At 53.8% G+C, this 23501-nt stretch overlaps 1 protein-coding gene across 8 annotated transcripts in view; it reads left to right on the top strand.

Annotated features, from left to right (window-relative positions):
- Positions 1-23252, top strand: part of CNTFR (ciliary neurotrophic factor receptor) — a 200707-nt gene extending 177455 nt beyond the window's left edge. For all 8 annotated transcript variants that reach the window (XM_032096471.1, XM_032096472.1, XM_032096473.1 and 5 more), the window contains 5 exons: positions 301-467; positions 7596-7759; positions 19309-19489; positions 21001-21145; positions 22047-23252. In XM_032096471.1, the coding sequence (XP_031952362.1) occupies positions 301-467; positions 7596-7759; positions 19309-19489; positions 21001-21145; position 22047 (658 nt within the window). In that variant the 3' untranslated portion in view covers positions 22048-23252. The remainder of the gene's footprint in view (positions 1-300; positions 468-7595; positions 7760-19308; positions 19490-21000; positions 21146-22046) is intronic.
- Positions 23253-23501: the final 249 nt, after the last annotated feature.

The raw sequence follows: 23501 nt of genomic DNA, 5'->3' as shown, positions 1-23501 counted from the left end.
AGGAGACCTTGTTTCTCTCGTGGGAGGGGCAGACACAAACCCAACCCCAGCAGGGTCCCACTCTTTCCTTGGGGCCAGCATGAGGACATTCACTGAAGCCTCTGTGTAGGGTTGGGATAAAACCTCATACGCAGGAGCCCACACAATTCCCTGTCAGGAGAAAGCAGCCCTTTGGCCACAGCAGGGGCTGGTGCATGGGGACCATTGGCGTAGTGGGGATAGAGCTGCACAATCTGCCTCCTTCCTCCAGCAGCTTGGGTGCATCCACAGGTAACAGCTCTTCTCACCTCTGCTTTCCAGACACGGCACGAAAGACATGGTCTGTGAGAAAGATGCCGTTCCCAAAAACAGGTGTCACATCAGATACCTCCAGCTCTTCTCGACAGTGAAGTACAAGGTGACTCTGACAGTCACGAATGCTCTGGGCAAAAACTTCACCACTCTCACCTTTGACGAGTTCGCCATAGGTAACTTCCACGGCAGCAAGTGGCCTCTCCAGGGCGGTGTTGGGGTTGGCTTGCTCTGCAAACAGTGTCATCCATCTGAGAGGTGGGGCTGGGAAGGGACTGGTTCTCCAAGTGGAGATTCTGCCTATCCATGGAGACGGGGTCTAAGCCACTCTGGCATCCTCCCTGTGCCCCTCTCATTCTCATCGCCCTGCTGGCACCTGAGCATCCTGGGGGAGCCAGGCAGGATGCCCACAGGCAGCCTCCATGCTGGTCACATCAGTGGCCTGGGGCCATGCATGGTCCGACCCCCAGTGGTCCAGATCGCCCATGGTAGCTGAGTTTCTCCCTGTTTAGGATGCTGGGGAAACAGCTGCCATGTGTCAGGGCAGAGAGCTGTGAAAATTGTGTGGTCCAAATGGCGTTGCCATTCTTACCCCTCAGAGTGTCCCTAAAGAGAGAGAGGTTTGGTATTTGTGCTGGAAGCAGAGCCATGGGAATTAGGATTGGAAGAGAAATTAAAATGTCCCATTACCTTCCCTTCATCATTAGTTAGGATAAAGCTCTCCTATTGTCAAGTTCCCCCAGTCCTTACCTAATATGCTCCTAAAAACCCTATTCCTCCTTCTGCACCCCTTCACTGCCCCATCAGGACAGCAGAGGCTGTGCCACATAGGGCAGGGAGCAGCAGGCCCTGTGGCCTGGGGTGTCCGTGTCTCAGGCTGTGCCACGGGGATGCTTCCCAACCATGTCCAGACTCACGGCCAAGATGTTCCTCTGACTGTGAAGGGCAGGCATGAACCAAGAAATCCAGTGCCAAACACAGCAAAGCAGGGAACTCTTGCCATCATCCAAAGCCGGATTACAGCTGGTGCTGTGACATCCTCAAAGAACAGGAAAAATAGGAGAGAATAGAGTTCAGGAATATGCTGAAAAACAATTTGCTGGCTGCATGTGGCAATTACTGAACCAGAAAAACAAATAAGTGAATCACTGAAGTGCAGCCAGTGGTTGGGCTTTGCCTCCAATGTGCTATGCATCCCAGCATGGAGAAGCTGGAAGTGCTGGAGTGCAGTAAGAGGAGCTCCACTGTTATACGAGATTTTCCCTTTGTACTCCAAATCCTGGAAAATACCAAACAAAGCACCAGCTCTGAACAGAGCAGGGAAACAATTTTGGAGCAGGGACTGTCCTGCCGTGTGTCTGCAGCCGTGGTCCATACCTGAAGCTTGTGTTCATCAGTGCATCAGGAATGCTGATAACAAGGCAGGGAGCTTAGCAGGGAAGTGGTGGAATTTCAGTCACTCGGGTGCCTTTAAATGGAAATTGTTGTGTTTGTGGAAGATACACTCCTTAAAAATGAAGGTGACCTCCAGCCTGCATGGCCCAGGACAGCAATTAAGCTACATTTTCCAAGTTCCTTGCATTCCCTCCTGCAGGAGTTCAGGGCACCCTTTTGTAACATCTGTATCCCACCCATGCCCTGCCTGGCTTCCCAAACATCTGGTCCTCCATCCAGCACTCAAGGGCAGCTCCCCCGGGGAAGCACACCCAGCTGCAAGCCTCGGGCATCCCAACACCAGCACAAAGCTGGATCCAGCCGCACAGTTTGAACTTGGCCCAGGTCAGAGGAGTGGTGAGCAGAGACCAGTGCTGCCCCAGGCCAGCCCATAGCAAGGGTGCTGCCTCTTACATGAGTGCCTGGAAGGGTGCAGAGGGCCTGGACACGTGTCAGCAGTTGCCATGAGAGGTCAGACCACCCAGCATCACCTGGCTCCAGGGTGGCACCTGGGGAAGGGGTGATGGGCTGATGCCGATAGGAAGGGCCGTGTCCTGCACCAGCCCACTTCCATAACCACTTCAGTGTCCAGTGGCCTTAAAATCTCCGTATTCTGTATGACTGTGAAATTCTCCTCCTCAGGACTTGGCACGGGTGCCATGCACCAGTGGCACAGCCAGGGTGGTGACAGCGTGCTGAAGCAGTCAGTCACAGGCTTAGCAGATCATTAGAGCCTCTGCTGCTGCTGAACAACAGCCACCTACCCCCAGTGGAGCTTCTCCTCGTGCCATCCTGGTGTTAAAACGAGTGCCCTGCATTGCTGCATTTTGCCACACAGTTTTGCCCCAGGTTGCCTGCAGTCCCCATGGAAGCTTCAGTGTCTCTTCCAGCTGCCTTCTCTGCAGGTGCAATCCAGGACTGTGTCCCAGCGTGGGGGGCGCTGGAGGTGTGGATCTAGCATCCAGTAGGTTCTCTGGGGATCTCAGCTGGCCTGATGATCTCTCGTCTTGGAGGTTTTGCTGGGTTTTCCTTTGCTAGATGAAGGGTGGAAAGCCTATGGCTCAGGGCAAAGCTGCTGCTTCAGCTCATTGGAAAAATGCTGAGTGGGAACATCGCAACATCTGCACACATCCTGCTACAATGAAGAGAGAGTGTCAGCCAGGACCTGTGTGATGCTTCTCCTGGAATCCCTGGGCCATGGTTGTCAGAGCCTGCCTTGTGTTTTCCCCTTAGCCTAGAGGAAAACATGATACATTCTGCATGGAGGTTAAAGTGCAGCCATGTAGCCCTGATCTCCTGCCCTGCTGAGGACAGAGTAACCCAGAGCCAAGGACAAAGCAGTGCAGGGCAAGGAAGCTCTCCCTCCCAGCACCATCTGAGCCAGGAGAAGACCCTCAGCTGGGTCAGACCACCCACCCAGCCTGGGCAAGCACAAAAAGCCCTCCTGGGAAGGAGTGATCTCCTTTGGTTTTGCTTTTTCACTCCTTCCTCCGTCCCTGGAGCCCCCAGCAGAAAATCCCTTCCCCAGCCGCTCTGAAGATGGTCTCTAATCGAGTGGAAAATGACTGGTACTTTCTTTTGCTGTCCTGAGCACATGCCTTGCTGGCGGTCGTGCCGTGCTGCTTATTAGCAGCCGCTGCGAAGGGTCACTCTGCATTGTCATTTTCAATGATGACTGGAAAAGCTTTTCCGGCCCTCTGGCCCCCATCTCCCACTGGTAGCAGATCCGGACTGCCTTCCTCCTCATCTTGCTCCTGGAAATTGTTTCCATAATTACATCTTCTGCAAAAGTATTGATATTAATAAAGGTGAGGGGGAGGAGGTCCTGCAGAGCCCTACGGACATCAGGGCTCCAGCCCCAGGGAGGAGGTGGAAAAGGGACTGTAGGGGAGGGACCTGGAGGCAGAGGAAGATGCCAGGGAGGAGTGAGATGGTGTGTCAGGAGCTGCCACCTCCTTCATGATGGCTGGCGCAGCATGGGGACATTTTTGGCCAGGACACAACACCACCTTCCTCACTTGTGTTTCAGCCCAAGAGCTGCTTTTTGCATCCCCCAGGAAAGCCGGGACACCACCACCCCACAGGAACACCGGCATCCTGCCTCAGCACCTTTCTGCTCATATGATCCTGGGGGAAAACATGAGAAGACGCACAGCAGTAAAAGGAGGAAGGCAGCCTTGGATGGGGCCTTGCAGGTGTGGATGCCTTTCCCAAATCTGCTGCCCAACCCTTGTGTGACCTTGGGAAGGTCATCTGATCCTTCCAACTCCAGCTCTGGCGCGATGATGCAGAGCATCTCAGAGAGGCTGCATGATGCCCATGTCTGTATGAAATTCGGAGTCTTTGAACACAGGTATACAGTTGCCTAAGCAGAAGGTCAGTTCAATTCATACTACTTAGGGAGGCAGAATTAAATTACCTGGACTGACATTTGGCTAAGACATAGAGTTTAATATCCCTCTGCTCATGGAAAATGCCAGGGGATATTTAATGGCCGCAAGGGATCCATTTTAGTGCTCGCTGGAGAGACGGGATGGGCGACGGGCCTTTCCATGCCACAGGGTCCCAGCTGCCTTTCTGAACTGCCAGATTCATTTTGAGACATGTCTGACAACAGCCAGGGGCGATGGATAGCTAAAGACTCGCAGTTAAGCATGAGCGTGCAGCGCCTTAAGGAGAAGCTCCTCTCTGATGCTCTTCTTGCACTTCAAGCCCTTGCTTAGACACAGGAGCCAAAAACCAAGTGGGAAGAGCTGCGAGTAGCCTCCTGGCCAAGTCCCCTTCCCAGGAATGTCTGATGATGCTCCCTCAGCTCTGCAGGATAATATTACATCTGGTTTTATAGCCGCTTAACCAGTACTCAGCCTAATGCCCATCATCCATTATTATTATTACTATTACTGCTTTTATTATGTTACTGCCTGCAGGCCCTCGGTGAGGACAGGGCTCTATTATGCTGGCTGATGTACAGCCAGACAGCCCCTGCCTCACCATGTGCAGGCTGAATGGAGGCAGACAAAGGCTGGGGAAGGAGGAGCACTCATTCCTGTCTGCAGGACATAAAGGACTCCTTCAAGGTCATATAGAAACCGGGGAGCTGGACACAAGGACTCCTTCAAGGTCATATAGAAACCGGGGAGCTGGACACAGCCCACTCCCCTCACTCCTCAGCTGGCCCCTGTGGGACTAGCCCAGGTGTTTCCCGTGATGAGCACAGCAGGATGAGGTCTGTCCTAAGAGACATAGGTTTGTCCTCTCTGGACTGACTGCTGGAAGTATGGTCCCCTCTCATGGCTCTTGTGTCCCCACTGCTGTGGAGGGACATGGCAGGTACTGTTTTGGCTTTGTGGTTTTGGAGAGGTTGGCCCTGCTGTGCTCTCTGGCCTGGGCAGGAGTCCTGTGGGTGGAGGCACATGAGGAGGTACCAGGGACTCTTGGTTTTCCAGTGCTGTTTGAAGGCTTGTAGAAGCCAGGAACACGCACATGAAGCCAGGGCAGCCTTCCTCCATGCATCAGCAACAGTGTCCAGCTCACAGGAGAGGGGCTAGGGGTCATGTCCCTGCAAAATGGGCAGGTGACTCCCACCTCAGCATCAGGGCACTTTTTCTTCTGACTTCCTGTAGCAGTCACAGTAGTTTTTCTCATTGCTGCCCAAACACACTTGCCATGCCCAACTAAATTCAATCATCCCTTCAGGCTGGCGTAGTAAAAACCAGGGCCAGGCCCCTTGCGTTACCCCAGGGAGTATCCGTTGCATCCATCCCTAGCCCAGCACTTTCCTTCCCACTTCCTCGCTGCAGAGCTGCGGTTCACAGTCATCTGCATTCGTTCAGCCAAACAGACTTTTGTTTTGCAAACCCAGCCTGCTGAGCCAATGCTGGATTTATACTTTTCCGTATGTGTTTGGACTCCAAGTCCCTGTCGATGGAAGCTGATGTCCAGCCCCAGCCCTGGGATTCAAAGTGAGTTGGAGCCATCTGGAGTAGCTCAGCACAGCACAGCCCCACCAAAGTGTTCCTGCTGATGAGGATAAAGCTGCAAACGAAAAACTCTGCCCCATCCTGCCACAGAGGGGAGTCTGTGGGAGCTGAGAGGTGGCACTAGGCACCCATGGTCAGGCTCACCAGCTAACCAGCCACCCCCAGAGCCTCTGGGAGCATCCTCTGAGCATGAAGTGACAGGGGGAAGGAGGAAGCTGTCCAGCCGTCCTTGCACCCGCTGTGTCAGAGGGAAGGTGGTGAAAGCCAGGATGGTGGTGAAGATGATGGTGATAAAGACCTGAAGCAGGGTGTGTGCCAGGGTGCTGAGCAAGAGGAGGCTGGGGAGAGAGAGGTAGTGGTGGGCTGTGTCTCGGGGGAAACACGCCCCACCAAGGTAGTCAGGCTGTGCCTTCATTCAGCACCCTCTCTGCCTCACCTGCGGAAAAGAAAGTGTGTCCTCAAAGCATCACAGGCTGGTTTCTCCTGAGAGGAGCAAGCAGTGGTGCTGCAGGGACAGTTGCTGCGATGCCACCATCATTCTGAAGCAGGGGTGGCAGTGAGCAGCTCACATGTGACTCCACTTGCAGCAGACTGGCCACACATCAGCACGTGATCCCGAGTGAGGGAAGGATGCCCTTCATGCACAGGGCAGGGCTGCAGGCAGGCAGGCTAGTGAGGGAGCAGCTCACTCACCACCACCTCCTTCCTCTCTCAGGGTAAGCAAAGCCCCTGTGAGGACATCACTTCCCACCCACAGCAGGTGAACCCTGGAGTCAGCATGGAGAAGACCTCTGACTGCAGGGCAGGAACTCTGCCAGGCAGAAGGGGGCTCCCCACAGCCCCACCATCCCTCCTCCATCCTTGGGAGGAGACTTTGATGCTGACATCTTGACAGGCTTCTGCTCGAGGCAGTCAGAGCCAGGGGACCGTTGTTCAATCCAGAAATTTTCAGGTCAGGAGGGATCCATTTGCCTGCATGTGGACTTGGAAGGGGATTAAGGGCCTTCCCAGGACATGAGAACTCATGTGCATTGCTATTCTTAAAGTGCTCAGAGAGCCCTCTTCCACCTCTGGCACACAGCTCCCTGTGTCCAGCTCCTTCCTGTCCATGATTAAAGGATAAGCATGGGCATACACAAATTTTTTCAGCTTTGCTATTGCAGTTGGGAGTTTGAGCTGTCAGGATTTGATCAAACCTTTGGCAAGGAGCAAGGACTGCTCTGCAACAGGCAGTGACATTCATCACAGCCTGTCTGTGATGAGCTTCCGGCACTCTGGAAGTAGCTGCAACATCAAAGCACGTTGCATAGCTCACAGCCAATTAATATTCACCTGAAATACATGACAGGTAGCAAGAAAATATCCCCATATTCCAAAAGCAGAGAAGGGCAGTGAGGGTGGAAGGTGACCAGGGCAATCCTTCCCCTTTAGCAAATATGATGTGCCACTGCTTTGAATCCTCAAAACCCCAGCCCTAAACCCAAGGGCCAAACTCTGCCAGATTACTGTGAGGTAAGTGGGCTTGAATGTGGGTCAGACTCACAGAAATCAGCAGGTGCAATGGAAGTGCAGGATTTGGGCTTGGTGGGCTCCTCACCCTGATCCAGTTAGCCCTGTGTAGGAGGGATGCTCTCTGCCCTGGCCCAGTTGTTTCCATGTGTCTCCGGTGCTGTCACCTCCTTAATGGTGGTATTTTGAGCTAGGACAGCCATACCACTGACCTGGACAACAAGAGGTGATTTGCATCTAATTAGTTTGGGAAAAGGAAGCATGTTGGCTGCTCCTCTTGGAAAGCACATGGTGCAAAGCCCAGCCAGCTTTGCCAAGGGGCATAAAGGAAGGGTGCCACATGCAAAGCTTTGCCAACCACCCTCTTTTCCTCTCTTCCAGTAAAGCCAGACCCTCCGGAGAGTGTGGTGGCCAAACCCGTGCCCAATAACCCTCGGAGACTGGAGGTGTCATGGCAAAATCCCTCATCCTGGCCTGACCCTGAATCTTTCCCACTGAAATTCTTCCTGCGGTATCGGCCTCTCATCCTGGACCAGTGGCAACACGTGAGTGATGCTGCACTGCCTGGGATGGGAGGGAGACGGGCGAGCTGGTGACTGGGAACAAGCTGCATTATGAACAAGTGTCCAGGGACAAAAAAGATGTATATTTACTGCCCAGGCAACCTGGACCCTGCTCCTCTCCTTCTCTTTCTCATTCCTTTTCTCTTCCTCTCCATCTTTCTTGTGGCTCACACTCTGCCTACAAATGGCTCTGCAGCCTCTCCCTGCTCCGCGTTTTCATCCATGGCCCCTATCTACTTTCCATACATATGTTCTGTATAAAACTTGCCAACGAGATGTAAAAGGCATTTAAAGTATAAATGTCACCACATTTAAATGCGCCTCTGCCACATTTAGATTTTGAACTGGAGATAAAATACCGCTCACCATAACTCAGAGCACAGTCGCAGAGCTATTGCTGCGATGTTATCGTATTTCTTACTTTTATTTCTTGTTTCTTAAAAAAAAGTAGTCAGTGAAGTCCTTGGTAGCCTGGAGGAAAGATTTCATTTGTTACTGCAGGAAGATAACAAGCAGGCTTTTTTTTTTTTTTTTTTTTTTTTACCTCTGTGTGCTGATTGTATGCTCGAGTTGTGTGGGAAAGCATTCTGTGGCTGGAGAGGAGGTGCTGCTACTGTGGCATAGCTCATCCAGCATCCCTTCTGTGCCCAAGCTGGGCCAGTTGAAAGCCAATTAGGTGCTTTTCTTGATAAAGAGTTTTCCTAAAAAAAAAGATAAAGTCAGCTAAGAGGCAGCACTGGGTCCCTGGGCACCTGCATCAAAGAGCTAAGTGGGATTTTCCTTCAGCCAGCTCTTCCTGGGGAGAGAAACATGTGGGACAGGGGATAGGAGGTTTGGCTCATGGCTCTGCAAGGTGTCTTGGTGACTTTTTGTGTTTGATTGAGTTTTTTGATGAAGCAGCACTACAGGTTTTGGTTCACATTGCAGCATTTGCTGATGGCTCTGAAAATCAGAGGGTTCTCCTGCTTGCCTCTTTGCCCTTTGCTTCCCTCCTAGGAGTGTGAGACCATCTATGGAGCATCCAGAGGGGTAAGAAAGCATAGGTGGAGTTTGGGTTTTGGTTTTCTCTAGGTATTTTATTTCATCTGGGGAAGAAATGCTCAAACTGCAGCAGCTCTGTAAAAAGGGGAAGATTTAATGGGAACTGCCAAACACAATAACATTTTTTTCCCAAGGTGTGCAATTGTTGTGGAAAAAGCTGATGTTTTTACCCTGCCCCAGCCTGATCCAGCCAAATACCCTGCCTTGCATCCAAAAATGGTGGGATAGCCACTGGGCTACCTCCACCTCAACACTCTCAGAGTGCCTGGTCCCTCCATCACTGGGTGTGGGGTACCATATTTGCAGGGTCAAGCCATGTCAGTTGCCTCAATGCAGAGCCCTGAGGGGATGACGTGGCCTCCATCAGTGCTGTCAGGCAGGCAGTAATGGTGGGAAATACATGGAGGTGTTAGTGACACTGGTGGCAGGGCCACACTAGTTGGAAAAGGCAGCTCTTGGGCAGTAAGAACTTAATTTATTCTATATAGAGATACCCTGAGGTGCAGAGAGAGCTCAAGGTACCAGCTCTCCTGGTGGGTGCAAGGATGGCTTGGGAAGGGTTCACCTCCCAGCATTTCAGGAAGGCCCAGCAGTCGTGGGTACTGCTTTTAATCAATATCCCCTTGCAAGAGACATGTTCCTCATCACTCACGGATGGAGAAGAGTGTTTGGGGAATAATTTGCTCAGTGAGGAAGTGCAAGAATTCAGTGAGTGAGGTGCCAGCCTTGTTTTCTGACTCCCTGCCCTTCTGGCTGGGTAATGAAAAATCTGATTTGTGGATGATTTGAGGAAAACTGCCACTATTCATCAGATGAATTATTTGCGACGCCTAATTCAATCGTTTCCCAAACACCAGAGAAAGGCAGCGCTTCAGCAGCTGGAGCTGCTCTGACCCCAGACCCCACTGGCACATTCAGCCTGCTTAGCCCAGCTGGGCACCCTGCAAATGCAGGTTTTTGTACCCAAAATTAACTCCACCAATATCAACATGCTGTAAGCATGCCCAAGCCTCCCTGCACTCTTTCTTTGACTTATTACTTGTTGTCATTTTCAAGGATGTCCCTGTTCCCCCAAATCCAGACAGAAGAGGGGAGGACATGGTTTGGTAGGGCCAAGTCTAGCTCATCTATGCCTCTTGTCCTGCAGTGGTGGTGTTGGGTCACAGCTCAAAGAGACATCCTGAGAAAGGATGAGGTGGTCCCACATGCCACACCTGCATAGGAGTCTTAATTCTCGTGGAGGTGCAGGTCTCTTGTCACAAGCTGCCCCCCATCTTGACAGTTGCTGTCCCTATGGGCTGTTGGCACAGAGAAGCCCTTGCTTTTTGTGCCCACACAACCTGCATGCTGACCATGGGCAGCTTAGAGCAGGGTAGGGAGAGGAGAAGTCCCTGCCAGCAGTCAGAAGGAGTTGGGTAACCTCATGTTCTGGCACATCCCTGTCTGCCCAAGGTCCACCGGCTGAGCTCTATCCCTGTCTCCTCATGGCAGCCCACTTCTGCACCAGCCATGAGTTTTAAGCATGTACTTGGCAGCCCCATGGGAAGCCCAGCATCCCTGCAGGAGAAAACCCACAAAGGAACACTGGAGGCTGCCCAGAGACAGAATATCCATGCAGCCCCTGCTCACACGTGGTGTTTCTTGGCAGAAGAAGCAGCTCCTCTTTCACCTCTCCACCTCCTGTTATCTTTGCAGGGTCTGATTTATGCACAGCACCTCGGCAGGCAGGACCGAATGAGCACTAATAGGATCAGATGGATGTCGAGCTGTCGAATACCATAGGGCCTGATTCAATCAGTGTCTGCTTTCTTCCAGGCTCTTCCTTTCAGGATTTTAATAATGCCAGGGCTTGGCACCAGAAGATGAAGCAATCAGTGGCGGGAGCAGTGGATCTTATCGAGACCACCACTGTGTGAGCTGGCCATGAATGCAGTTTTCCCTCCACCAGAGAAAGTCAGGTGATGCCTGGCCCAAGCATCCCACACCATGAAGCAATCTCTGGGGCTGACCCAGAAGTGGAGGAGACACCCTCATTCCCTCCCCAGGGTTTTGCAAACTTGGTTTGAGCTCCAGCGTGCTGTTTGCAGTCCCTTTCCCCTGCTCAGCAGTGCCTTTCCACCCAGACCACTTAGCAGCTCTCATGTTGCAGTTTGCTCTGGGAATTACAGTGATGTGCTCTGGGAATTATTACCATGGAGGGATGATGATGATGATGATGATGATGATGATGATAATGAGTTTCCACATGGGCATGCAGTGAAGCATGTGCTGGATCGTGCCACCTCACAGCAGCTCCCTTGAACCTGGGCACAAGCACTTCACAGCTGTTGGGGATGCAGCCGTGTCACATCGTGTGGCCAAAGACTCCCCTCCACCCCACCAGCACCGAGCTCACTCTGAAACTCAAGCAACTTTAAAATCACACTCCTCCCTTTCTGGAAGAGGGGCTGGTGGTTTCTCTGCTGCCAGAAGAGAGATGGATATTTGTAGCCTAAACAGGTTTTTTATTCTCTCCTTTTGGCAAAATCTCCCCTTCTGTCTCCTAAATATAAAACCTTTAATGTTTAGGGTATCCTTTATTTTTCTCCTGCTTTTAAGTTTGTAATTCAAGCCAGATTAGCGTGGTTTCCTCTTCTGTTTTATAGCCCCATCCTGGCCCCAAGCGAGCTCTCCTAATGCTCTCAGATGTTCCTCTAATGGCTTACCTAGGCTGGAACTGGATACCCTTTCCTAATGGATTGCTAATAGCCTGTTTCTGGTTTTACAGGCTCCTTCAGTTAACTCGCAACAGCAGCGATTGCCGCACTCACACATGCGATCTCCCCAAGCACATCTGCGTGCTCATCCCTACATGCAGACGGGTGGCCAGACACCATCCTGAGCATCTCTGGGGAGCCCAGGGCAGGTCTTGCACCCAATTTGCTCCCCTCCCATGGCATTTTCTGGAGCAGGATCCCCCCTTTTCACAGTTTTTGGAGGGAGATCACGTGCGCAGAGCACTTGCCTGCTCGATGCACATCCCAGGAATGGGGCAAGGCTCAAGAAGGTATTTCTTATTCAGTGTCAGAGCTGGTGGCCAGACCGAGGGAGGATTTCCTCCTGTGGGTTGCCAGCAATTTGCAGATGCCGTCGTGAAGTCTAATTGAACCCATTGGCTGCGTTGACAACATGAAATGTTAACGAACCGTGAGGCGGGCTGCGCCTCAGATCTTGAGATTTGCAGTAAAAGGTCATGAGATATTTAAAGCTAATAATGTGGTTGGGTTCTCTCCTTCATCTTCTGTGCTGGAAGCATTAGGGCCATGTTGGTGAGCAATTGCAAAGGCTGGAAGCATCCTTCTCTGGGAGTGCGAGCAGCAACGCTCCCACCATCATGGGATTTTAGGAGCTGGGGCAAAAAACAAATCCCCACGCAGACATCTGTGCCTGCTCGGATCCAGGCAAATGATGGGGTTTTGGGGACAGGAATGGAAAGTTTTTTGGTATCGGCAAGTACTTAGTGTTGGTGCAAGGATGGCATTGTCCTCTGGACTGGCCTCCCTCACCCATATCAGAAGTGGCTACCAGGGTGGGCTCGGGCTCATCTCCCAGGGCAAAGCAACATTTTTTGGTCAGAGAGGTGAATCTCACAGGCTGTCGCTGGAAGTTCCTGCCTTGGAGCAGCCTGAAATAGCCTGAAAGTGTGAGCTAATCCGCATATCCTGCCTGTGAGGGGCAAGGAGAGGGATGGAGCAAGCTGGGGAGGAAGGCAATAAGTGCCACTGTCTGCCACAGCAGCGTCCTCCCCTGGCGCGGTGGCAATGTCACATTGCAGCGGGCGTGCCTCTTTGTCTCCATTTGCATCCCCCCGTGCTTCTGCTGCTTTGCCTGCACTCCCCCTCTTTGCGAGGCAACCTTGGCAGGGAGGTCACCCTGAGCAAGCTGGGTTACAACTTCACGCCTGGTAGCTTTTATTGCAGCATTTCTCTCCCTTCCCCTCCTGGCTGCAAAGTCAGTGATTAAAAAAGAAGGGGGAAAAAATCCAAAGAATTAATAGGTGGGAGCAAAATACTGAGGCTGTAATAGTGTCACTCGCAGCTCAGCATGGGGCAGGCAGGGCTGGAGCAGAGAATGTCTCAGAGGAGGGTGGGGGGTGGGAAATGCCCAGAAATCACCTTTTCTGGGACAGAGCAGGTTCAGGACCCTTGGCTGGCATTGCCTGGGTGCTCTCAGCCCTCTTGGAAACTGCTGGTGACCTAAGGTACTGAGCACCTGTGAAGGTGCCACTGAGCAGCAGAGCACTCATGCGTGCATGTCCTCACCTCCATGCTCACACAGCTACAAGGAGGTAGGAAGGTGCTGGCAAGCCTAACTTTCCCTGCCTACATGCAGACCACACCAGGCAGGTGTCTGTGCCCTGCCATGCCCATGCACAAGCTGCTTCCGCCCCCAGCCCACTGCATCAGCATGGTGAAGGCATCTGCAAGCAGCATATGGCAGTGCCCGGCGGGTTAGAGCTGTTGCTGAGCGCCCTCAGCACCCCTGATCCCATCTTCCCCATAGCCACAAGCGAAAGTGACCTCTGACAGTTGTCACTTGGCAGGAGGGGGCCACCACATCTGGAGAAAATTTCCCATTATGGGTGTGGTTACAGCTGCTGCTTTCAAAGATGGTATTTATTCTGAGCCAGAAAGGAATCTGTCCAGCTGCATCTGGTGTGGCACAGCCCGGGCTGCAGAGTTCTGCGGTAGCTCACCCTCCCAGACCCACAGCAGGGCTGGGCTGTGTGCAGCACCACAGCCTTTTCAGGAGAGGTTGACAGCAGAGAGCACAGCTCAGACCCTGCTGGAGTGGCTCTTCCACTACCTGGCTGGCAGAGAATAAGAGGGGATCGTTCACTCTTTCCAACCTTTAATTATTCCAGAGTCCAGGTAGAAAGTTTTGTCTGGGGTTGTACCAGCTGATTCTTGCGGCTCTGCAGAAGGAGGAGGTATTCGGGGGTGCTTTTGTTAATAATCAGTGTCAGACCTATTTGCTCTCCAGGCACGGCTTTGAAAGGGAGAAAGCAAAACATTTCTTTTCCTCATGGTGACATCTTTTCTCAAGCTGCACTGGCTGTTTGCAGTGACCATCCCACACTTTCCAGTGGTGAGGCAGTTTGCTTGGGCATTACTCCTGCTTTTGGTTTATCCTGTTCCCCAGGACGGGTGGAAGCCCTGCTGGGATTCCCCTGCACTCACAGGGACTGAAGGCACCTGAAACAGTAGCTGTTTGTGTAGTTGAGTCCCTGCAAAGCTCATTGCAAGGATCTGGCCCTTGCTGTGGGGAAAAGTGGCTGTGAAATCAAGCCGACTGGGGTGTCCCCTCCCTATCCCAGTTCCAATTTCCCCCATCATCCAGTATAACTCGAGTAGCATCCAGAGGAGGAGGCTGCAAGAATGCCAAATGTTCGGCAGACCCAGGCTGTGCTCTTAGAAGGGGTTTCTTCCATGTGTGCTGCGGGTGGCAAAAGCTCTGTGAGCACATCAGCTTCACCCTACAGTAGCCAGGGTGCTCCTTTTATTTTGGGGAAGGCAGACTCATCTAGGCTTGATACAGCACCTGGGACAGCTGCATGGTCACTGTCCTGTCACACACAGAGATGGTGCATCCCTGCCTTGGGACAGAGGGGTGCCGGTCCTCATCCCCTTATTGCCAGTGGAGCACCCCCTTCCCACACCAAGAGCTGCACTGGAAAGCAGGAGGTGTCAAGGAATGGAAAACAGAGCCACTGCCACCACAGGGGAGCCAGCAAGCACATTTTCATGTGGGATGCAGAAAAGGAGGCTTCTGATCCCCCCTTCTCCCCCTCCACCTCCTTTCAACACACACCAGCCCCCAGCCCAGCTGCCAAGGCAGAGAAGGGTGGGGTTTTCTTCCCTGCCCCCCTACCCTATCCCCTTCCAAAGGCCATCTGGGCTTCAGAGCTGCCCGTGCATCACCCTGCTCACACATAATTGCTACCTGGTCACCCTGCACCAGGAGCAGAGCCTGGGTGTGAACAAAGCACAGTGACCTTTTTTACTGCCAGGGCACCCTGACAGGGTGGGCTGGGGGCCATGGGAGCAGGATGAGGGGAGCTCAGAGAGGGGAATGGCTTCCTTAACTCCTGCTGTGCCGAGCACTGCAAGGCAGGGACACCAGTCTGCAGGCAGGGACTGGAAGGAGGGCACACATGGGTATTCTCTGTTGGGGTGTGTTTGGCTGCTGTGGATGTCCCCAGGCCTCCAGCACATGTGCAGGGAGGACCAGCATGGACAAGGGGAAAGCCAAGTGCTGGGCAATCCTCCCCTCAGCCTGCCCTAAGTGCCTGTCCCCATCCCATCAATGTGGCACTGGCCCATGAGCTCATCCTGGCGCTTGGGACTGTGGGTGGGCACTCAGCAGCTCCATAATCTTTCCAAGCAGGAATGTGGGGGTATGTGACCATGGCAGGGAATGGGATCCCAGCCCACGCTGTCCTCAGCAAGCTGTCATCTGAATTCAAGGGCTTTTTTCATTTCTCTCTCCTCTCTCTCTCTTTTCTTTTTCTTTCTCTTTTCTTTTTTTTTTTTTTCACAATGCTAATAGCTCTGCATTGCACTGGCTGCTGATCCCTCATTAATCTGGGCAGCACTTCACAGCCAGTCGGAGTGACTTTTGGCAGGTGCACAAAGGCAGGCAGCGACACGCAAACCCCCGCCCCAGCCAAAAAATCTAACATGCACAGCCTTCCTCCAACTTTTGTCTCTGTGTGGCGAGGACACGGATTAAGGAATTTCTCCCTCTGCTTTTGATGCTGTGTGTGCATCCGTCCCCCCACAGCCTCCCCAGTGTGTCTTCCCCCTGTTCTGTCTCTCCCTGTCTGTGTTCAATTGGACCTGATCCCTGTGGGCTTTCCCATTTGCTGTGGCACTTCTGTGTTGGGCCATGGGCACCCACCCAGTCGCTTTCTCCCCACCATGACAAATGCTGGATGTGTCTCTGGCTGTCCAGCTCAGAGGTTCTGCATCCAGAGGTTGTGTGTGTGTGGGGAGAGATGGATGATGTCGTCTGTGCTTTCTCTTTTTATCTACTGTGTTAAAGTGGAGTTTAGGGCAACATCCTCCCAGATCCCACAAGGAAAGTCCTCCAGATCCTCTAGTCTGGGTCCTGGGGGAACACTCCCCCTGCCCAGGCAAGGCACAGACTTGACCCCACTGTGCCTGTGACACACCACCTACAAACACTCAGCTGCCGGTTGGTTGTGGGTGGAAAGAGGCAGGAATTGCTCCCAAGGGAAGGCTGGGAGGGCTCTTGGGATGGAGAAAATGCTCCTGATGGAAAAGCAGCCTGGCCAGGTCAGCAGGACCTTAGTGGGGCTGGTCTGCATGCAACCTGCTTGGTGCAGGTCCCAGGGAGGAGCCAGGGCTTCAGAGGATCGTGAAAGTCTTGGAGAGGGTCATACACCCGCTGGATAAGCCCAGCATCTTTCAGAGCCCTGTCCTCATTCTCCAGTTCCAAGCCACCACCCAGCCAGCATAGAGCGAGTCAAGTCAGCAGGGAGTTGGCAGTTCAGCCCATGAGGTTTTGTTTCATTTAATTATCATTAGGAGTTAATTTAACTTGATTCCCTCAGCACTGCCATCCACATTGGATGCCACCAAAGAGCTCCCAAGGTCTGGGTGGCAGAGAGAGCCTCACTGTGCCACTACACTGCAGGGAGGTGCCCTGCCAAGCAGACCAGGTGATTCACAACCTGGTGGGTCTCCTGCCTACCCATCCCGAGGTGCCTGGGCAGTGAAGGTGTGTCCCTGTAAGAACTGGGTGCAGAAGTTGCCTCCTCAGCTCTGCTGGGTGCAGCGGTAGGTGCCAAGAGCCCATTGCCTCTGGGGACCCTGGTCCAGCTTGGGCTTTGGTTCTGGGCTGAGGAGAGCTGGAGCTTGGTGGGGCTGGTGGGATGTGCCTTAGCCAAGACCCTCCCCTTGTTGGAGGATCCATGCGAGGAACTGGCACCTTCCTTATTTTTATCCCATCCTCCTCTACCCAGACTTCACAGGATTTCAGTTTTCACCTGAGAGTGAAATGGCCCAAAACCATTTTCCTGCAGGATGGGCTGTGCCTTGCTCCAGGATGGGACCTGCTTATAGTCCCCCATGGGTATAGACTGCTGGGGACCAGACCTGTGAACTGACCCTGTTATTCTGACAACAGAGGCAGCACCTGTGACTGCAGGGCTGACTCAGCCTCTTCATCTAGCTGGAAACTCAGGGAGACCCTGCATGGAGCCCCACTGGGGTCACTGTGTTCATCTGCCCCCCATGTCAGGCTCCTTCCAGGCAGGCTCTGACCTCAGGTCCCCTTAACAGACACCCTGAGTAGCTGTCCCCATGCCAACAGGCCAGACCTGATGGTGAGACCCATGTCACGGTGGAGAGTGTCCCCTGGATGGTAGGGATGGATTTGGGCTTTGGCTGTTGATGGTTAAGTGCTTAGGAATGTCTCAGCTTGGCACAAGCCTGCAGTGAAACCACTAGCATTCCCATTTGCATCCCACCAGCACTGTGGGGGTCAGTGCTGAGTTGCTGGTGCAAGGAGAGGCAGGACTCCCATCCAGCCCCCAAACCTGCAGCAGTAAGATGGACACACGCCTTTCTCCACACTGCTGAGGTTTGGTACCACTTCAAGCCTCGCCGGCAGCAGGAAGCCCTTTGCTCCTGGTGGCTGTGGGGAGACCAGTCAGGCCTGCCTCCAGATGTGCTCCAGATGTGAGGCTCCTGCTGGCTCAGGTCGGGTGGCAGGAGCAGCTGGGAGTGCAGAGCCCAAGGGGTCCGATATTCTGGGCGGAAGGCTGGATGCAGCCCTGGAAGTGGGAATAGGGAGGGAAAGGCTTTCACTTGGAGCAAGAAAGCCCCTTCTCCTGTTAGGAATCCCCCAGAGTGGCTGTAAAAGCGTGGAGGGGGCTGCAGCTTTCATGCCAAAGGGATTGCATCTGTGCTGGGGTGTTGCATGTGCTGCACTGAAGGGACTGGAAAAGGGCTGGTTCTTTCTCAGGGTGGGTTCCTGCTTTTAAGGTACTCCTGCAAGCAGTGGGGTAATGGCACTGACCGTCTGGCATGCACACCAGACCTCGTGTGTGTACAGCCACACTGCCAGGGCAGCCTCATCCCACAGGTGCATTGGCCCAGGTACCTCCTGGGCACCCCAGTGGTGCATCTTTCCCTTTCCCTTTCCCTTTCCCTTTCCTTTCCTTTCCTTTCCATCTTTTTCAAGGACCAGGCAGAAGTTCTGATCTTCCTCCAGTCATTGGGCTGTTGGTGCTACCTGGGACAGTGTGATTTTGTGCCTGACCTTCTTCTGGGTGGCTGGGGAGATGTGGAGGACCCCACATAGGCAACACCGTGAAGTTGCCCCCACCCATGAAGGGAAACGTGTTCTGCTCAAGCATGAGCCCCTGGCTGGGCACTGGTGCTTGCAGATGGGCTGTGTCAGACCCGCACCACCCCTTATCCTGCAGCATCTTTATTAGAAATGTGTCTGGGCAGGGTGCAGAGCAGATGAGGAGTCCCCTGTGTGCCCCCCACACCACACACAGCACCACAGGGGTTACTGAAATGGGCAGCATGTTGGTCCTCTGTCTCAGAGATGGGGTGGAGGGCAATATCCCACTTAGCCTCTGCCAGATACTCCTGCCCTGGTCCCCTCCATACCCTCAGGACCCTGAGGCCAAGTCCAGCTTCATCCCTGGACAGTGACTTGGATGCTGAGCCCTCCCCCTCTGTCAGCCACCTGTGTTTGCTCACTTTTGTCCATGCCATGGGGGTGCATTTCTGCTGAGCACCTGCATCCCTCTGTCCTTGAGCCAAGCTCCAAGTGGATCAGAGATCCCTTGGAGAGTTAAATGGGGTTAAGCCCTTGCGCTTTGCAGCAGAGAGGACAGCAGGATCTTCTGTGGCTCAGACAGTAGTGACAACAGGACAGAGGGAATGGTTTCTAGGAAAGACGTCTGGACACAACTTGATCCTTGTCCAAGGGCCCAGCTGGAGGGATGCAAGCCAAAACAACGGGATGCCAGCAGGCACGGGAGCAGGCTGGCCAGAGGTGTTGCTGGTGGGGAAGCCTCCTCCCAGCACTGGCAGTGGTGCCCTGAAAGCACGTTGCACACCCCACCCACTGCCTGCAATATCCAGCTCCCAGCTGCCCTAATATATCCGAGGGAGCCCGTGCACCCATCTGCTAGTTTCTGGTGACCTCTAGAGGAAGCTACTCCACTCTGACGCCGTGAGTTTGGGCGTGGAACCAGGTCTCTAGACCTTCTGTGTAGCTGCAGCTGGAGCATCTCCCTCCCTGTCCATCCATGTCCTGGGCTCGTGCCTCTGCCCAAAATGCCCTCGTGTTTCCAAAAGTGCTGCAAAAGTCTTGTTATCATCTTCTAGCCGAGCTAAATATACTGATTGTCTTACACCTCCTGGGGGCTCCTCTGACCACCCTCCTGTCCCCATTGCTGCCCTCAGGTCGAGCTGTCAGATGGGACATCGCATACCATCACAGATGCCTACGCTGGCAAGGAGTACATCATCCAGGTGGCAGCCAAAGACAATGACATCGGCACGTGGAGTGACTGGAGTGTGGCTGTCCATGCCACCCCCTGGACAGAGGAGCCCAAGCATCTCACCACGGAGGCCCAGATCACAGGTAAGAGCCCCCTCCCAGTACAAACAGGCTTCATCCAGGAGGAGCCCAGGACTCCAGGCTGAGGGATCTCCTCTTTGGCTCCATGCAGGCTTTGTCCCCAGCCAGGGACAGCCCCCAAACACTGGGGAGCAGGCTGCAGCGCTTCACCCTGTACTTTGCCCCCACCTGTGGCCCTGTCAGCAGGTGCAACCATGCCCTAAAGAATGCTGACTCAGCTCACCTGGGTCCAGCATCCTTCTCACCAGGATACCTGGGGTGGGACAATGAAGCTGGGCATTGTATTACTATTGTTGTTGTTGTTGTTGTTTTTATTCCCTGAAGTGCTGTCCCCCTCCAGCCCTCCCTCCCCTCTCCAGTCCTACCCCCTCCACACCTCCGACCCCTCAAAGTGGCTCCAAGGGATGCCAATTCAAAATAAAAGCCACCAAGTTAACAAGTCTCTGTTTCTAGGAAAGAGCTGGGACTGTGTCCAAATGGGTGTTATCAGCCCTCCGTTTCCCAGAAGGGATGGAGCAGACCCTGCACTGGTTTCCTTGACTCCTGTGCAGAGAAACCCCCCTTTTAGAAACAGCACCTGGTAGACCACCTACCAGGATGCTGAGGCAGCAGCAGGGATTTGCAGGCCCCCCCGCCATTCCCAGGTGGATGAACCCCCCAGAAGGAGTCCAGGAACACCTTGCAGCAGCACTGGTGTCAGTGTTTTGATTTTGCTTCTGTTGCCACCTGCATTGTGCTAAACGCAAATGCCCCTTCCAATGTCACCTGCCCACTCCCTGTGGTGGCACACGTCTGTCACACACACGCGTGTTCCTCGCACACGCCTCCCTGTAGCCTGGTGCAGCCAGGCAGGGCTGATGTGGGACATCCCAACCCCAAGGCTGAGCCCCACTGTGACACCTCAATGGAGTGTGAAAGATGCTGAGACACACTCTTTGGTCCCCAGCATCAGCCCAGACTGTCTGGCCAGGGGCACACTGGGGCCATCTGGATATGGCTAAAGCTACCCCAGCATGACTGTCCATCCAAGCACTCCCTGCAATCCTCCAGCCCTCTGCAGGGACAGACAATGCATCTGGTCCAGTACAAAGCAGGACAAACCCTGTGAGCCAGTCCAGCAGATGTAGCCTGCTGTGTCTGAAATGTTCTGTGGGCGAGGGGTGCTTTCTGCTGAGCACTAGTGGCTCATCATGACCTTTTAGCTAAAATCCCACAGAGCTGGTGCATAGAGTGGCTCAGCTGGTCAGGATGGGGATGAGAAGGATGCTCAGCTCTACCTGATGCCACAAACAACTCCAAGCAGTAGGTCCACTCTCACAGCAGGGAAAGTCTCATGGATCACACCAGCCCGTGGATCATCCCAGCCCTCCACCTCAGCCCTAGCATGGTATAGCACTGAAAAGGGCAATTTGGGGCCAGCTCCTATCCACACCAGCAGGAGAGCAGGGCTGCTCCTATGGGATGAATCCCAGGGCATCCCAGTTCCCCTCACCATCCACTCTCCTTCCTTGCAGAGACAACAAGCGCTAGCACCTCCTCTTTCATGGCACCACCCACCACCAAGATCTGTGACAAGGGGGCCGTGGTGGGCAGTGGGGCCGTGGCAGTGTGTTGGACAGCTGGACTGGTCGTGGCTGCCTATAGTGTCCTCTTTATTTAGTGAGTATCTCCCAAATTGGAGGCGTAAGAGGCAGGAGGTGGGTGCTGGGATGGGGCAGGGATATGGGGAACCTCAGCACTCTAGTGTGGTTGGGAAGGGGATGCTCCAGCCAGGCTATGGGTGAAGGGCATTGAGAACAAGTCATTTGGGGTTTTCTTGCAGTTTTTTGTAAATGCACCCAGTCCGACTGCTTTTCCAGATGGATATTTGGCTGGAGATCCCAAAAATGGCTTCCCAAGCAAAGCTAGCAAGGTGGTCGGTCTTTGATGTCCTGTTCTCAGCAGCCCTCTCCCATCCTCACTGCTGACTTTTTTAAGAGGCAAAGAAACCATATGGAAATCTAACGCCTTTGCTCAGTGATGAAGGAAAAATTGTCCAAGATCAGAAAATTCAGATTGCATCTCAAAAATGTCCTTAGTTTGGCTTAGAATGGAGCTGACAGCCTGGAGAGCCACAAAATGCCCCTCTCCTCTACAGACCAGGGCTGCTGTCTCATGGGTGTCACACCCAAATGCCCTTTCACTGTCCCCATACTGCCCAAGGACAGGGATGGATCCTGGAAGCAGCCACACGTGTCACTTTCGGGAGATAAAGGATATGCCACGCATCCTTTGGTGCCCAAAGAGAAGCCTCTTGTGGGCAAGGGGTTCTTTGCTCCCCTCTGACAGTGTCATCTCATGTGTGACACTACTGGTGGCATAAGGAGAGGTGGTGGCATGCAGCCAGGGGAGGGTGGGCAGGGCCCAGCCCTGGGAGGAGGAGGTGGAAATGGTGTGTTTGGGTACCTGGCTGAAATTTCCCTTGTGGAAGAAGGCCAAATTCTGCTCGGTGTGTCCCACCAGTGAGGGGGCACAGGTGAGTTCGGAGCGAGACTGTGACCCTTCTACTCCCTGCTTGCAGATCTCCATCTGTCCATCCACCGCAGCCCAGCGCAGACGCCTCCCCACCGCCCACCGCCGCCCCTGCCCCCGCCCCGCCGCCCCGCTCCCGGGTTGAGTCTCTTAGCTCTTCGATTTTGCACACACTGAGGACGTATCACGCTTCTCGCCGTCACTTCGGAGGAGGACAGAGCTGCTGCCGTCCCCTGGGGAGCCGCAAAATCATCTCCCAGCCCGGAGTGAGGAGACACATCCCCGTGCCCCTTCCTTTCCTCAGCGAAGTGAAGCGAGCCCGGGCCCCGCGCCGCAGCTGAGGGCCCTGCTCATACAGCTAACCCCCCCACGCCAAAGACGTGCCCGCCGCCCGCCCGGCAGCGCACCGAGAAAAGGGGATATGAAAACGGGGGGGTGGTGAGGGGAATGATGCTCCAAGCTGTGTACCCCCTTTTGGCTAAAGGGGGTCCCCCAAGTACTGGACTCGCTCCCCTGAGCTCTCGACCGTGTGGCGAAGCTGGAGGGGTGCACGGATCGGGGGGGGTCTTGGTCCCCTCCGAGGGGATGGTGGAGGGGGGAACTGGTGGCTTTCACAAGTGCCATGCGGAGCAGGGAGCTGGCAGGGTTTTAACGGGAAAAAAAAAAAGAGAAGTGAAACACCAATAAAACCGTCCTGCCCCTTGCCAAGCACCTGGGAGAGCTGTCCCTCCACCTCCCCCGCCCACAGCACCCTGCAGGAGCCTTCGCCACCCCCAACCCCACCCCAACATCACCCCCAAACTTTTAACCATGTTGGATACAGGGAATCACCCCCATTAATGTCTTTGTCTCATTCTACAACAAAAGCAGAATAGCTCTGCTGTTGCCTTCAGAGCTGGAGCCCTGCAGACCTGTGCCCCGCTGTCCCCCGCTGTCCCCAGCTGTCCCCAGCTGTCCCCGTGCCTGCTCTGCTCTCCTCCCCATCCTGCCCGATGTCCTGTTTTGTAAAGACACCTCCTCTTGGCCCTGCCTGGACCCAAGCGCAGTATTTAATACCGTACGTCCTAGTATTCCCACTGTTGACATGCTGTATTTGAATTTTTTATAGATGTATATATATAAAAAAAAAAAAAGAATCAAAAAAAAAAGTAATAGAGGGGATAAAACTAAGCTCACACAGAGACAACGCACACACGCACACACACACACACGCACCAGGAGAGACTGTCTTCATTAAATGTTCATTTCATGATGACTGGAGGCTCTGGGTGTTATTTCCCTTCCATCTGGAGCGGGAGGTTTTGGCTGCCTGCTTCCGTGTGTGGTGCTGGCTGAGCTGGGGAGGACATGGGAACAGCACTGAGGGGGACACACACACACCCCCTGGAGCCTGCCCTGGGGTTTGAGACCACAGCCCCATCTTCCAGAGGGATGGGAGACCTGAAAGCTGGCCTTCAGGACATCCTGAGAAGGTGCAAGGGGGATGCCCGCCTTGGAAACCCCT

Source organism: Corvus moneduloides, chromosome Z, assembly GCF_009650955.1.
Source record: "Corvus moneduloides isolate bCorMon1 chromosome Z, bCorMon1.pri, whole genome shotgun sequence".
Classification (NCBI taxonomy): domain Eukaryota; kingdom Metazoa; phylum Chordata; class Aves; order Passeriformes; family Corvidae; genus Corvus; species Corvus moneduloides.
Note: the sequence above shows the minus strand (reverse complement) of the source record. Positions and strands in the feature narration are given on the sequence as shown.